Here is a 12583-nt window from a genome sequence, read left to right on the forward strand (position 1 = left end):
TTCTCTATCTTTCAAGTCTGAAAGAAGTGACTAAGACCATTAAGGGAGAGGCAGGTTTCGAACCCAGGGCTCCCTGTCTCCAAGAGCAGCCCTCTTCCTACCATAACCCCTCTGAACCATCCCCCAAGTTGGGGGGACACGGGATCAAGCTGCCCGGGGTAACAGACTAAAGGAAGCGGATGAAAGCCCTGATTTCCAGGCTCTTGTTCACACTGAGCAATTACGTGGCCTGACCGAGTTCAGCAGCAGGACTGGGAGCCGGGCCTGAGAGGCACATTCGGTCCCAACACTGAGGGCTCACTTATCGTGGCCCGGACCCCTTGGTAGGAAGCTCCCTATCCCCAGGGGTCTCCAAGCAGCGGCTACAGAGATTGGAGATATCCCCCTGCAGAGACTGGCTCAGAGGCACAAAGGCCGCACCAGACCCTGAATGGGCCCAGAGGCGCTGATGTGTCAACACGACAACTACAGAGATGTTCCAGGTGGGCTCCGGGCAGGTAGGGTTGATGGCCCCGCCTCCATCTGAGTTGGAAGCCGGATGCCCTCTGAGAGCCCTTGTGATGGGGCGTCCTCTGAAGTCCTTCGGGGTCCGGGCTCCGTAATCTGTGCCTCTTCAAGCTGCCTTAGAAATACCAGCTCCGGGGCTGGGGGGCCTCGGGCAACATGTGCCCCCCCCCCAAGCCTCCAGTCAACTGAGCTCTAGGCAAGTTCAGTCAAGCGCCTCCTTCCTTCCTTACAGGTACATGATGATATTACGGTCCCCAGGAGATTTCCCAGCAGCCCCCTGAGCTAAGCCTTATTGCTCCCCAAAGACAGAGAAACTGAGGTTCACAGAGTTTGGGGGACATGCCCGAGGCCGTGACACACTGGGGAGTGGGGGCCTCTGGCTACAGCCCCAGGGGCTGGCCCTTGGACACAGCCTACATCCACTTCTAGGGTTTCTGGGAAGCAAAAGGGAAATGTCCTTCTTTTAGACCCAGACCCTTAAGTGCCCGATGACTGCACTACAGGGAAGGCCCAATTCCGTGATGCAGGAAGCAGGAGGCTTCCCCAAGCCCCTTTTGGGGGCTGCTACGGAGCTTCCCGTGGGGCTGGAGGAAGAGAACAGGGGCCGTGGGAAGGTTTTCCCCAGTCAGATTGCACCAGTCACTGTTGTTGGTTCTTCTGAAACGAAGCCCCTCAGCCCCCACATTTCAAGGGCCGAGGACCCCCCCGAGGGGCCATGCAGGGCCACGACCTCACCCCAGCTTGCTCCTGGAACGCACCCTCCCCACTCAAATTTTAAAAGTTCCAACTTGAAGCTTTGGTTTCATCAGAAACCCCCCCCCCTCGTCCTGCCCCCCAGCGCGGCGACCCCAGCCCCGAGACTTTGGGGAGGGGGGGATGGCGGAACAGCCTGATTTAGTGTTTGGGAGTGAAAATAAACAGTGGAGATTTTATGGGTTTGCTCACGTTGGCCCCGGCTTTCCTTTCCAGTGGCCGCTCAATCAATTCTTTCATTCACACCCGACAGGGAGCCCTGAGGAAGTTTACCTGGCAAAGCCCCCAAAAGTTCGCAGTGTTTATTTGGGGGAAGGGCGCAGAGGGTAGGGATGGAAAGTGTGACATTTCCTCTGCTCGGGCTTCAGGCTTGGGTGCCGCAGTCCTCCCCCAGCCTCCCCAGGCCCCTCTTCCTGGTGAGCTAACATTCAAGCACGGCCTTCCCCCAGTGTCTTTTCTCCAGGGTCCATCCCTTGCCCTGGACCAAAGCAGGAAAGCCGGGGGCCCTCGTGCCCCACTAATTCCTACTCAGGGCCTTTGCGCTTGGGAAGGCAAGGGGAGGCCGATCCCATCCGGAGCTACTGAAACAGAGGAAAGACGGTGCCATTCCTCCCTTAAATCTCAGCCTCGCCAGTCCTGGCAAAAGCCCGGCCTCTCGCTGAAACCCAGAGCACTGGCCCGCTCTCCCTGTTGGGGTCCTCCAACTGCTACCTGCTAGGGACCCCCAACAGGGGACAGAAGCGTGTCCCAATGGCGCAGGCTCAGAAGGTCCGGGGACCCTTACAGGGGCCTAGGCTTAGGATAGGAAGCAGTCAGACCGAATCCAACCCCCATCATCTTATAGATGAAGAGCTAAAGGTCCAGGAAGGGGGCTTCCGAGGGATCCCCCAGCCCATGTCACCCAGCCCTGGGGCATCTGTTCTGACTCCAAGGAACTCGAGATGTCTCTGGCACACTCCCCCAGGGACAGGGGGGGCACCTGGAAATCCACACAAATTATCAGACTCCCCAGAGCTCGGCCACAAAGAGCCCTCACCCGTCTGCCGTCCACTAAAACCCCCAGATCTTTTTCAGAACCGTTTGTGAACTCAGGCCTCTTCCATGTTACGTTTGCAGCGTTGATTTTTTTGGTATTAAAATGGAAGGCTCATTTACCCTACTGAATTCCATCCTATTCGATTTGGCTCAAGCTGTTGAGATTTCTCTGGATCTTGACATTATCCTCCCACCTCCACATCTCCACCTTTAACCAAATCATTGATAAACGGGTCACGCCGCCAGAACCAGGCACAGTGTGCAGCCCCTGCCTTCTAGACCCCGAACCCTCAGCACTGACTCGGAATCTGACCATCCAACCAGTTCTGGAACCATCTGACCACATTTTAATCTGATTTCTATTCCCCGCCCCCATTTTTTCCTGTAGTTGGATGATGTCCAAAGCATTGCCCTCATCTCCGACTTCAGCAGTCCTGTCAAAAAGGAACTGTGGCTCGTCTGGCACGGCCCGCTCAGGACGAAGCCCTTTCCTCTGTCATTGATGCTTCTCTCCGAACGTTCGCCAATCGTCTCTTCTATGATTTGCTCTAGAGTTTTCCCGGGACTTGAAATCAAGCTCACTGGTCTAGAGTTTGCAGGCTCTATTCTCTTCTCTCCTAAGTTTTTTTAAGCTTTTTTTTTTGTTTTATTCTGAACTTAACGCTGTACAAAAATGGACATTTCTATATAAATAGAAGGAGAGGGAAGAAAAGCCTCCCTTTCGGAAACTTGGGACACAGCTCCATCTCCAGACGTGGGCAACCGCTCCCGTTTTCCATGATACTTGGGGAAAGCTCTCATGGTTATGTTTTCCCTGACATCACGCCCCAGTCGACGTCTGTGACCCCCCCCCACGCCCCTCACTCCCTCCCAGCTGTGTCCTCCGGGGCCGGAGGCAAATCCCTCTTCCATGTGTCAGCTCCCCAAGCCTGCCCTTCTCCAGGCTTCCTTCCATCAGCCGCCCTCCTCAGCCCGCTCCCCTTTTCCCAATCTCCCTCCCGAAAAGGGATGCCCAGAGCTGACCCCCAGCCCTCCACCCGTGGCCTGGCCAGAGCAGAGGCAAGCAGCCTTCAGAGATCCCTCTTCCAGCCTGGAAGCTGGAGCAGCAGGAGGATGAGCCGATCCTCCAAGGGGCAGCAGCAGAGGGATGGGGGAGGCCGGCCCCGCCGTCCAGCTCCCCCAGCTTCTCCCTGGCTCCCAAGGAGTCTGTCTCTCCTGCCCGAGGCAGGCTCCCCCTCCCAGGGCCAAGCTGAAGGCCCCCCGGCCCACGGAGGGATGAGGGAACAAGCTGCCTCCCCCAGGTCTCCAAGACTAAGCGGGGTCCCAACTTTTCCATATGTCTCACAACTCCCTCCCTCTGACTCCTGGCTCCTCTCCTCCTCTGAACGAACACACACACACACACACACACACACACACACACACACACACACCCGGTGACGGCTCATAAATCTCCAAATGTGCCCAGGGTGCCGGAGAGCGTGCTCAGGGCCAAGAGAGCGGAGGCTAATGGGATCATCAGTCACAGTCTGACAGCTCCCGGGCGGATGAAATATGGCTCTGCGCAGGGACGGGGAGGGCGGGCGGGCGGGCGAGAGCCAACAACTCCCAGGAACTTCCTCCAGCTGGGACCAACTTTCTCCAGAGCAGCCCTCTCCGGGCCCCCGCCCGTCCTCCCGAGGCTGCCTGCTGGACCAGCAGCCCCTTCCTCCTCCTCAGGTTCCGTGCTAAGGCCCCAGGATCCTGCCAAGGATGCTGAGCCTCCGGGTAGTCCCAAAACAAGACGAAGCCGAACCCGAGTCCCTCCTGGCCCCCCCGTCTCTTCTCCCCTTCTGGCTGTGTGTCTGGGCCAATGGCCCCCCTGCTTATTCCTGCCCCCTGGACACTCACCTGCTCCTCTCAGGAAGAACAAAAAGAATAAGTGAATGGACTGACGGACGGATGGAGGGATGGAATCCACCATATTCCTTTACGTCTGTTTTGTCTGTATCACTGGCCCATGACTTTTGTATGTTCTACACATCCATTCATTCACTGAGCACATATTAAGCACCTACTATGTGCAAGATGCTAGTGCCTGTGACTGAGAGTCCTATTCATTCATTCATGCACTTATTTAATTAGCATTTGCCAAGTGCCCACTATTCCCAAGGCACTGACCTATGCCCTATACCCTGTTCCATCACTGATAAAGGAAAAGTAATGCCATTTTCCTCTATGTAATAACTGATAGCAAGCACATGCATAGAATGTCTCCGTCCTTAAAAACCCTTTTACTTGATCCTAACAACAATCCTGGGGAATAAGGGCGACTCTTCCACCTCCCATCCCACAGGTCCCTGGAAATGTAGGATGAGACCCCTCAGTCTGAAGTCGGGGCAAGGGCACGGCCTCCGGGAGGAAACCCACGTCCCAAACTTTTTGGTCCAAAGCAATCCCAAAGATCAGACCAACAATTCCAACAGCCTTGCGACGGACGGCCCGCACCCGGAAGGGGGACTGTGGGGACCGAACGTGGGTCACCACCCAGCATTCCCTTCTTTTTGTTGTTCATTTGCTTTTCGTTTTCTTTCTCATTTTTCCCTTTTGACCTGATTTCCTTGTGCAGCCGGGGATTGTGGAAGCAAGGACGGAAGAACTGCACACGTCTAACCTACATTGGATTCCTGCCGTCTAGGGGAGGGGGCGAGAGGGAGGACAATTTGGAGCACAAGGTTTTGCAGGGGTGAGTGTCGGAAACTACCTTTGCATAGTATTGAAAAAGGCTATTATTAAAAAAATAAAAGAAACACGTGTCTTGTGTCCCAGCTCTGGCTTAAGGGAAGAAGCCGACGTTTTAGAGCTTTCTATCGTTTGTCTCCCCTGTCCCCGGGGCCCCTTCATCCCCAAGGAAGCCCCCCAGTACCCGGACATACCGGAAAAACTGTCCTTGTCCATGGCGGCCAAGTCTCGCGCCTGGTACATGTAGCAGCGGAGATGATAGCGGTTCCCATCTTCGCGGAAGGGGAAAGAAAGGAAGCCAGGGTGAGCACTGAGGGGGCCGGACTCCGGCCAGAGGGCTTGGGAGGCGAGAGCGGGGCTCGGGGGGGCTCGGGGCCCGGCATGTAGCTCTCTCGGGCCCGGGGCGCCTCTGACAGAGGGAGGAGATGTCGGGGCCGCCCAGGGAGAGGGGACGTCTCGGAGGTGTCCTGCCCACCACGCACCGAGCCCAGCCCTGACGTACACGGGCATCCCAAAGGATGGCACAATACAAGGAGAGAGCCCCTCACAGCCACCCTCAGAAACACAGAGGACATAGACAAAGACCCCAGACTCACCGATGATCACCCACACGCACAAAGATAGACACGGAAAGGTCCCCACCCCCAGGCCCCCTCCCCCTCCCCCATCCCCACGGCCCAAGGTCACTCACAGTCAAAGATGCAGGAAACCGTGGGCCTGTTGACCCCGAAACTCAAGGTAGAGATTGACTTGGAGTCTTCGCTCTTGTCATCCACCACGCCGCCCTGCGGGGAGGGGAGAGGGGCCTGAGCAGCGGCTCCTGCTCTGAAAGGGAGCTTGGTCCCAGAAGACTCCCCGAACCTCAGCGAGAAGGGCCCGAGACCCCCAAAGTGGCCTCTCCCTGGCGCCTGAAGACCCCGTCCAGGACGAGCCGACGTTGTGCAGGGGAGGGAGGCCCAGGCAAGACTGGCTCAGCGGCCCGGCCGAGCTCACACACGAGGGCCGGCCCGAGCCGCGACGGGACCCTGGGCTGCGCAGGAGAGAGCTTTCGGACCCGGGGCCGCCCCATCTCCTGGGCTCGGAACCACAGCGTCAGGGCCTCCGGTCAGCCCGGAAGGGCTCAGGCTGGGGAAGAGCAGGGGACGGCCAGTGAGCAGCACTGAGGAGAGCGGCCTTGTTCCGGGGGGAGGAAAAGCCAGTACGGGGAGGGGCCCAAGAGCTGAATTTGAGTATGTGACGACTGTCACTCGGAGGAGGGGCCGGGTTTGCTCCCTTTGGGCTCCGATTCCCAGGAGGAATGAACAAAAGCAGACCCGACATGGGGGAAACTTCCCAACGAGGGCAGTGCCGAGCTTCTGGGGCCCTCCACCGAGGCGGGGGGACCGTCTGGCAGCTTAAGGTGAGGACTCCTTGGGCGGGTGGGCTCGCGGCCCCTCCCACCTGCTGCCGTCTGCCCCGGCCTTCGCTCTCTCTGCAGATTGCTCTGGGCCCCATCTGGCCTGATCTCTGACTGGGGCCTCGTGCGTCGCTCCCCTACGCAGAATCTTCGCTAGCTCCCCAGCAGCCAGAAGGAAACGCCCCCCAACAGACTCCCCGACACCGTCTCCTCCCCGCTTCCCCACCCCAGGGCCGGCTCTCCTCTCTGCCCACCCCGGCCGGACTCCTCTCCCAGCCCAGGGAAGGCCGCCCCACGAAGCCCCCTCTCCCAGCCGGAGCTTCCCTCCCGACAGCCTCAGCCCGGCCGGGGCCCCCGCTGCCCACCGTGAGGGTTCCCGGGGAGGGGGACGGAGAACCGCCCTCCCTCTCTCCCACAGCACCAAGCCTGCCCGGGCTCACTGTCCCATTAATAACTGATCAGCTTCAGCGGGAAGAAATATGGCGTCTCCTCTCAGGGAGCCCTTGGCGGGAAGGGGGAGATGCCCTCAGAGAAGGGGGGGCAGACTGTCTCCAGGGGCTCCAGGACCCGCCCCCAGGGAGCCCCCTGAGGGAGACCAGGACCTGCCCCCTCCGGCATGACGGGGGGGGGGGGGGGAAGGGGGGTCCTGGCCCTGCCCCTCCCCTGTCACAGCCATTCCAGCCTAAAGGAGCATCAGCCCCAGGCTGGCTCCCTCCGGCCCGGCCCTGCCCCGCCCAGGAGTCGGAAAGCCAGAGGAGGAGCCCCGGAGGGAGGGGATGGAGGCCCTGGGACCCCTCCTCGCCCCGGGATCTGCCTTGGGACAGCGCCTGGCCCAGGCCCTTCCTCCTTCCCAGGTGAGCCTCCCACGCTCGGCCGGCCCCAGGGCCGGGCTCCCTGCACGAAGGAGGCTGGCGGAGCTGCCCCCGCTCTGGGAGGGAGGGGGAGCGGGCCCACCCCAGCCCAGCCCAGGCCCCACCGGCGGCCTACGGGAGCACTAAATCTGTCAGGCTAATTGCCTCCGGAGCAGCCAGGTCAGCGCAGCCAGCTCCCGGCCCGGCCTCCCCTCCGCTGCCGCCCTGGTGTGTGGGCTGGGGCTGGGGGAGGGTCCGGCCCAGCCCGCCGGAGCTCCCCAGCCTGGGGGAGGGGGCGCCCAACGGCCCCGGGCTCGGGACACCGAGGTGCTGAGCATGCAGAGACAGAGTGGGAGGCCGGTCAGTTATTCTGAGGCAGAAAAGGGGGCGGAAGGTGGGCCCCGACCTCTGGGGACCAACAGGGAAAGCCCTTGATTGGTGGGCAGGACCAGGATGCTCTTTCCAGGGGTCACAGAGCTACTGTGGGCTGGGGACAGGAGCACCAGCGAGCTCCTCCTTCCCTCCCCGTGGCCTGGAGGCCCCTTCATAGCAAGTGGGGGACGTGGGGGAAGTTCGGGGGGGGAGCAGTCTGGAGGGGTGCAAGCCTTCCTCCCTCCCCCATTCCCTTGGGTCCGTCCGGCCAGCTGCACCGCCCCCCCCAGGCCCCGTGGAAAGGAACGAGGTCCCCATTGTCTTTGGATGGCTGCTAGTCCTGCTTCCATGGGGGGCTCAGGCCCTCGGTCTCCCCGCCTCTCTCAGGCCCTCGGCCTCCCCGCCTCTCTCGGGCCCTCGGTCTCCCCGCCTCTCTCGGCCCGGCTCCCAGCTCCGTCCTTCCTCCCGAGGCCGGCCCATCTACCTGAGCCCGGCCCACCTCAGCCGTCCCGCCCTCCTGGGAGCCTTTGTGGCCCCAGAGGAAAGGAGGAAGAGCCTGGGGTCCCGGCTCCCCCCTGCCCTGAGGCAGTGGCCCTTCAGGGGTCTCCTTTGGGGGAGTCACTTTTCCCAGGGGAGACTTTCTTTCTGGTTTTCATTTTCATAAAAGAAGGGAAAGAGCAAAGAGCTCTGCTCCCCAAGCGCAGACCCAGAGGGGGCTGCCTCAGTGCCCCAGGGTTTGTGCAGCTCGAGGCCTCTGGACACCATCCCCCACCCCGAGTCACCCCTGGCCACAACCACAGGCTTTCCTCCCCGCTGAGCCCGGGGCAGAGAGGGATGGAAGGGTCGGGGGGAGGGCGGGGGAAATGGAACGTGGAGCCCCAGCCCAAGGGGGGCCGGGGCAGAGGGCAGGGGTCCCGGGAAAAGAGAGTGCCCCGTCCTGTAGGTCAGGGGGTGCCCGTGGGGACAGGTTTGGGTTGCTGTGTGTGCCCCTGTGAACGTGTGTGTGAGATAGAGAGAGAGACTGAGTGTGTGTGTGTAAGACACACTTGGTGTCCATTTGCCTCGGTTTCCTCAGGGACGTTGTGTAGATAAATGAGATCTGACTGTGAAGCCGGCAGCCCAGGGCCTGGGGCAGCGTGAGCTCTATACCCACGTTGGCCATGATTACGATGGATGACGTATCCACGAGTGTCTGCCCCCGCCCAGATGCCCCAGGCTTACCCTCCTTGCCCTAGGTTCCTGTTAAAAAACATAGAGATGTCTGCACAGATATATTGTATCCAGGATATACTGTAACCTATTCACCATGTAAAGGACTGCTTGCCCTCTGGGGGAGGGGGTGGAGGGAGGGAGGGGAAAAATCGGAACAGAAACGAGTGCAAGGGATAATGTTGTAAAAAAAAAATTACCCTGGCATGGGCTCTGTCAATAAAAAGTTATTTAAAAAAAAAAAAAAACAAAGAACACAGAGATGCCCGGGAAAGGGACGGGCAGAAGACAGACACAGGGAGGGAGGGGATGGGCCTCCGTCCTATCTGACGGGAGAGACACGGTCCTGGGGGCCAACAGTCAAAAGGGAGAGACAGAGTGGTGACAGAGAACTGGAAAATCAACGGGCTGCCCATTCCCCGGAGAACGGCTGAACAAGCTCCAGTGTATGATTGTGATGGACTAGGAAATAACAAACACGATGCTTTCAGAAAAACTTGGAAAGACTTCCAGGAACTGACGCAAAGTGATGAGCAGAAGCAGAACCGTGGGCACAGAAAGAGCAAGACTGTGTGAGATCAGCCGCGAAGGAGCCAAGACTATTCTGAAGGACTTGTGATGGAAAATGACATCCCGAGAACAAGCCGATGAACTCTGAATACAGGACGAAACAGATTTGTTCGCTTTTTTGTAATATGGCTAATAGATATTTTATATCTATATATATATTGATAATAATATATATAAAATATGCTTTGCATGACCTCAGAGGCCACCTAGCCCAACCCCCTCCTTTTTCCCTGAAGGGAAACCGAGGCCCAGAGTTCATAAGCAGCCACCCCCAAAAATAAATGAATAAAATAAAATTTATATATTCATAAATTATATATTTGTATAAAATTCATATATATAAAATACATATGTAAATGTACATGTAATTATCACAACTAGCTACACTCACACTTGCGAATTTTGTGTACCTACAGAAATCCCTTGTTGCACACAATTCATGCACACACATACATCGCGCCCCAAATGTGCGCACGCATTTCACATAGACCCTTCTGGGAGTGCGGGGGCATGTGCACACACACACACACACACACACACACACACACACACACACACGAGCGCACACGCACACACACACCCCCTTACCCAGGGCTACAGCATCACTGAGTCAGTCTCCCGCCTCTGGCCCTGAGCCCAGGCCTACCTTGGGGATGTTAGCAGGTGCTTTGAGGCCCCATCACCTCCCTCCAGTTTAGCTCAGATGAAGTGGGGGAGGGGGAGTTTCTCAAGGCCTGCAATTCCAGCCCCGGCCCAGAGCAGACTCCCCTTTCATTTCCTTTTCTCTCCTTGCCCCGAGCTGAGCCCGGGGCCTCTGCTTCCTGGCCAGGTGGGTGCAACCCCCCCAGAAGAAGAGGAGCTTTGAGGGCTGGAGGAGTTGAGAGTTAGACTCGGCCCCCATTTTCCGCCTTCTCATAGCCCCCACATAATTATGACTCTGCTTGTACCTTAAGCCCAGAAATGAGCAAAAGCATCCTTGTAAAAGGAGCAAGAAACAGTCTCACAAGGCTAGTTTGGGGCCTAGGAGAGAGCTGAAGCCAGAACCACCCGTTTTCCTCTTCAGCCTCAAGGATTTGGGATTTGGGAAGGGGGCACAAACTGGCCACTGGGAGCTTGTCACTTTGGTAGGGAGATACGGGAGAGACAAGGAAGCAGGGCAGACAGAGGCTGGCTCCCCCATGGACCCCTTGGGCCCCCAAAACACGTACTAGAATTATTAGTCATTACTAGTGATCTCCACCAACAGACCAAGGCCACCCCGGAGCCAAGGCCACAGCTTCCCTAAGCAGAGCAGGCTGTCTTCCTCCTGGGAGGGCCACTCCCAAGCCAGACCTGGACAGGTCACTTCCCTTGGAGAATGAGAGGTTTGGGCTCCACAGTCCCGGGTCTCCTTCAGCCCTAGTTGAGCTAAGACACTCTAGCGTTTCTTGGGGACGACTGAGGGTGGGGAGGAGAGAGCCCGTTTCCCCACTGAGGGATTTTAGCCACTGACTTTCTGAATTGGCTGCTTCGAGGCCCGTTCCACCCAGCAGGCCTGCGTTCCTAGGTGGGCAGAAGGCCCAGCAGAAGGGCAGGGGTGTGGCCGGGGGCTCTGGCTCGGGCTTCGCTGTAAGAGCTCCTGGGAACACAGGTTCCCCCCCTCCCCCAGCTCCCCTCTCCTCCCTGCCCAAGCCCTGAGTGAAAAAGCTATTCTGAGCTGTCCCTCCCAAGACAAACGGGCCAAGAAACGAGGACGGACTCTGGAAAAATCGAAGGGCATGGGAGCCGGCCTGCGCCAAGGGAGACGGTCTAATTCCGTGAGCTCATCCAATGCAGTCACTTGCTTTGACTTTCCCAGGGAGCCCTGAATGTCAGGCAGAGGGGCGGCCGGGCGGGAGCGGGAGGTAGAGGACGGGTGTGGGGCGGGAGGAGGCAATCTGCTATAATAGCGGCTTTGTGCTCCACTCCCAGGTTCTTTGGGAATGCCAGGAAGATTATGAAACCCGGTGTCTTTGGGAACGCCAGGATATTAGCTGGAAAAAGAATAATACTCAAATAAAATAATGCTCGGGATGGAGTCTGCAGACCGTTCCCGTTGGCCCGAGGCTGGCGGCCAAGGCCTCCTGCTCTGTGAAGGGAGCCAGGAGGGTGGGGATGGGAGGAGGGAGAGGGCCCGGGCTGCATGTGCTAATTACCAGACAGGGTCTGCCTTCCAAGGAGCTGTCTTCACAGGGGGACAGGAAGAGCCAGGCCCCAGAGCTCTGCTCCAGCACCAGGGAGAGGACTACGTGCCGGGAAGGGAAAAGGGGAACCAGACACAAAGGGTCGGGGGCGCCGGGAGGCCATGGGTCTGGGCCCCCGCGGCCCGGGGTCTGCCCGAGGGACCCCGGAGCCCAGGGACAACACAGGGATGAGACACAGCAGAGGGGAACCAGGACCGCAACTCCGGACAGAGGGAATGGGCCCCCGCACGCTGGCCCCCAAATACAGGCTGGACCACACCTGCTCCTCTGTCAGCGGTGGGGGAGGTCTGAGAAGGGCCCAACCCTCATACTCTAAGTGACGAGGGAGGGAGGACCATCGAGAACAGAAAAGCCCCTACTCCTACACGCCACCATATTTTACCCAAATGTTTCCATTGCTTCCTTCTCCCTACTCCCAGTCTACATTTCCTGTCTCCTCCAGCTACCCTCAAGTGCTGAGCCCGGGGTCAAGAAGATCCACGTTCAAATTCAACTTCAGACACTTCCTAGCTGTACGACCCTAGCCAAGTCACTTAATCCTGTTTACCTCGATTTCCTCATCTGTAAGATGAGCTGGAGAGGGAAATAGCCAAAACCCTCCAATATCTCTGCCGAGAAAACCCCCAATGGGGACACGAAGAATCTAACATGACAGAAATGACTGAATGACAACATGGCCAAACTCCTCAGCCGAGCACTGAAGGACTTGCCTACTCTAACTCCTATCTAATATATAATTTATCAGAGGATCTCCCTAGTCTAACTGAGATCTAATGTCCAGATTTCTGGAAAGATCTCCTTACTCTAACTGAGATCTAATGCCCAGATTTATCAAAGGATCTCCCTAGTCTCAGACCTAATGTCCAGATTTATCGAAGGATCTCCCTAGTCTAAATGAGATCTAATGTCCAGATTTATCGAAGGATCTCCCTAGTCTAACTCATATC

General features: G+C 58.0%; 1 protein-coding gene across 22 annotated transcripts in view; it reads right to left on the bottom strand.

The window, feature by feature from the left end:
* Window positions 1–12583, bottom strand: part of DYSF (dysferlin) — a 225227-nt gene that overhangs the window by 71632 nt on the left and 141012 nt on the right. For all 22 annotated transcript variants that reach the window (XM_051974284.1, XM_051974291.1, XM_051974304.1 and 19 more), the window contains 2 exons: window positions 5708–5801; window positions 5211–5288 (listed from right to left, as the gene is read on the bottom strand). In XM_051974284.1, the coding sequence (XP_051830244.1) occupies window positions 5211–5288; window positions 5708–5801 (172 nt within the window). The remainder of the gene's footprint in view (window positions 1–5210; window positions 5289–5707; window positions 5802–12583) is intronic.

Source organism: Antechinus flavipes, chromosome 2 (assembly GCF_016432865.1).
Source record: "Antechinus flavipes isolate AdamAnt ecotype Samford, QLD, Australia chromosome 2, AdamAnt_v2, whole genome shotgun sequence".
Classification (NCBI taxonomy): domain Eukaryota; kingdom Metazoa; phylum Chordata; class Mammalia; order Dasyuromorphia; family Dasyuridae; genus Antechinus; species Antechinus flavipes.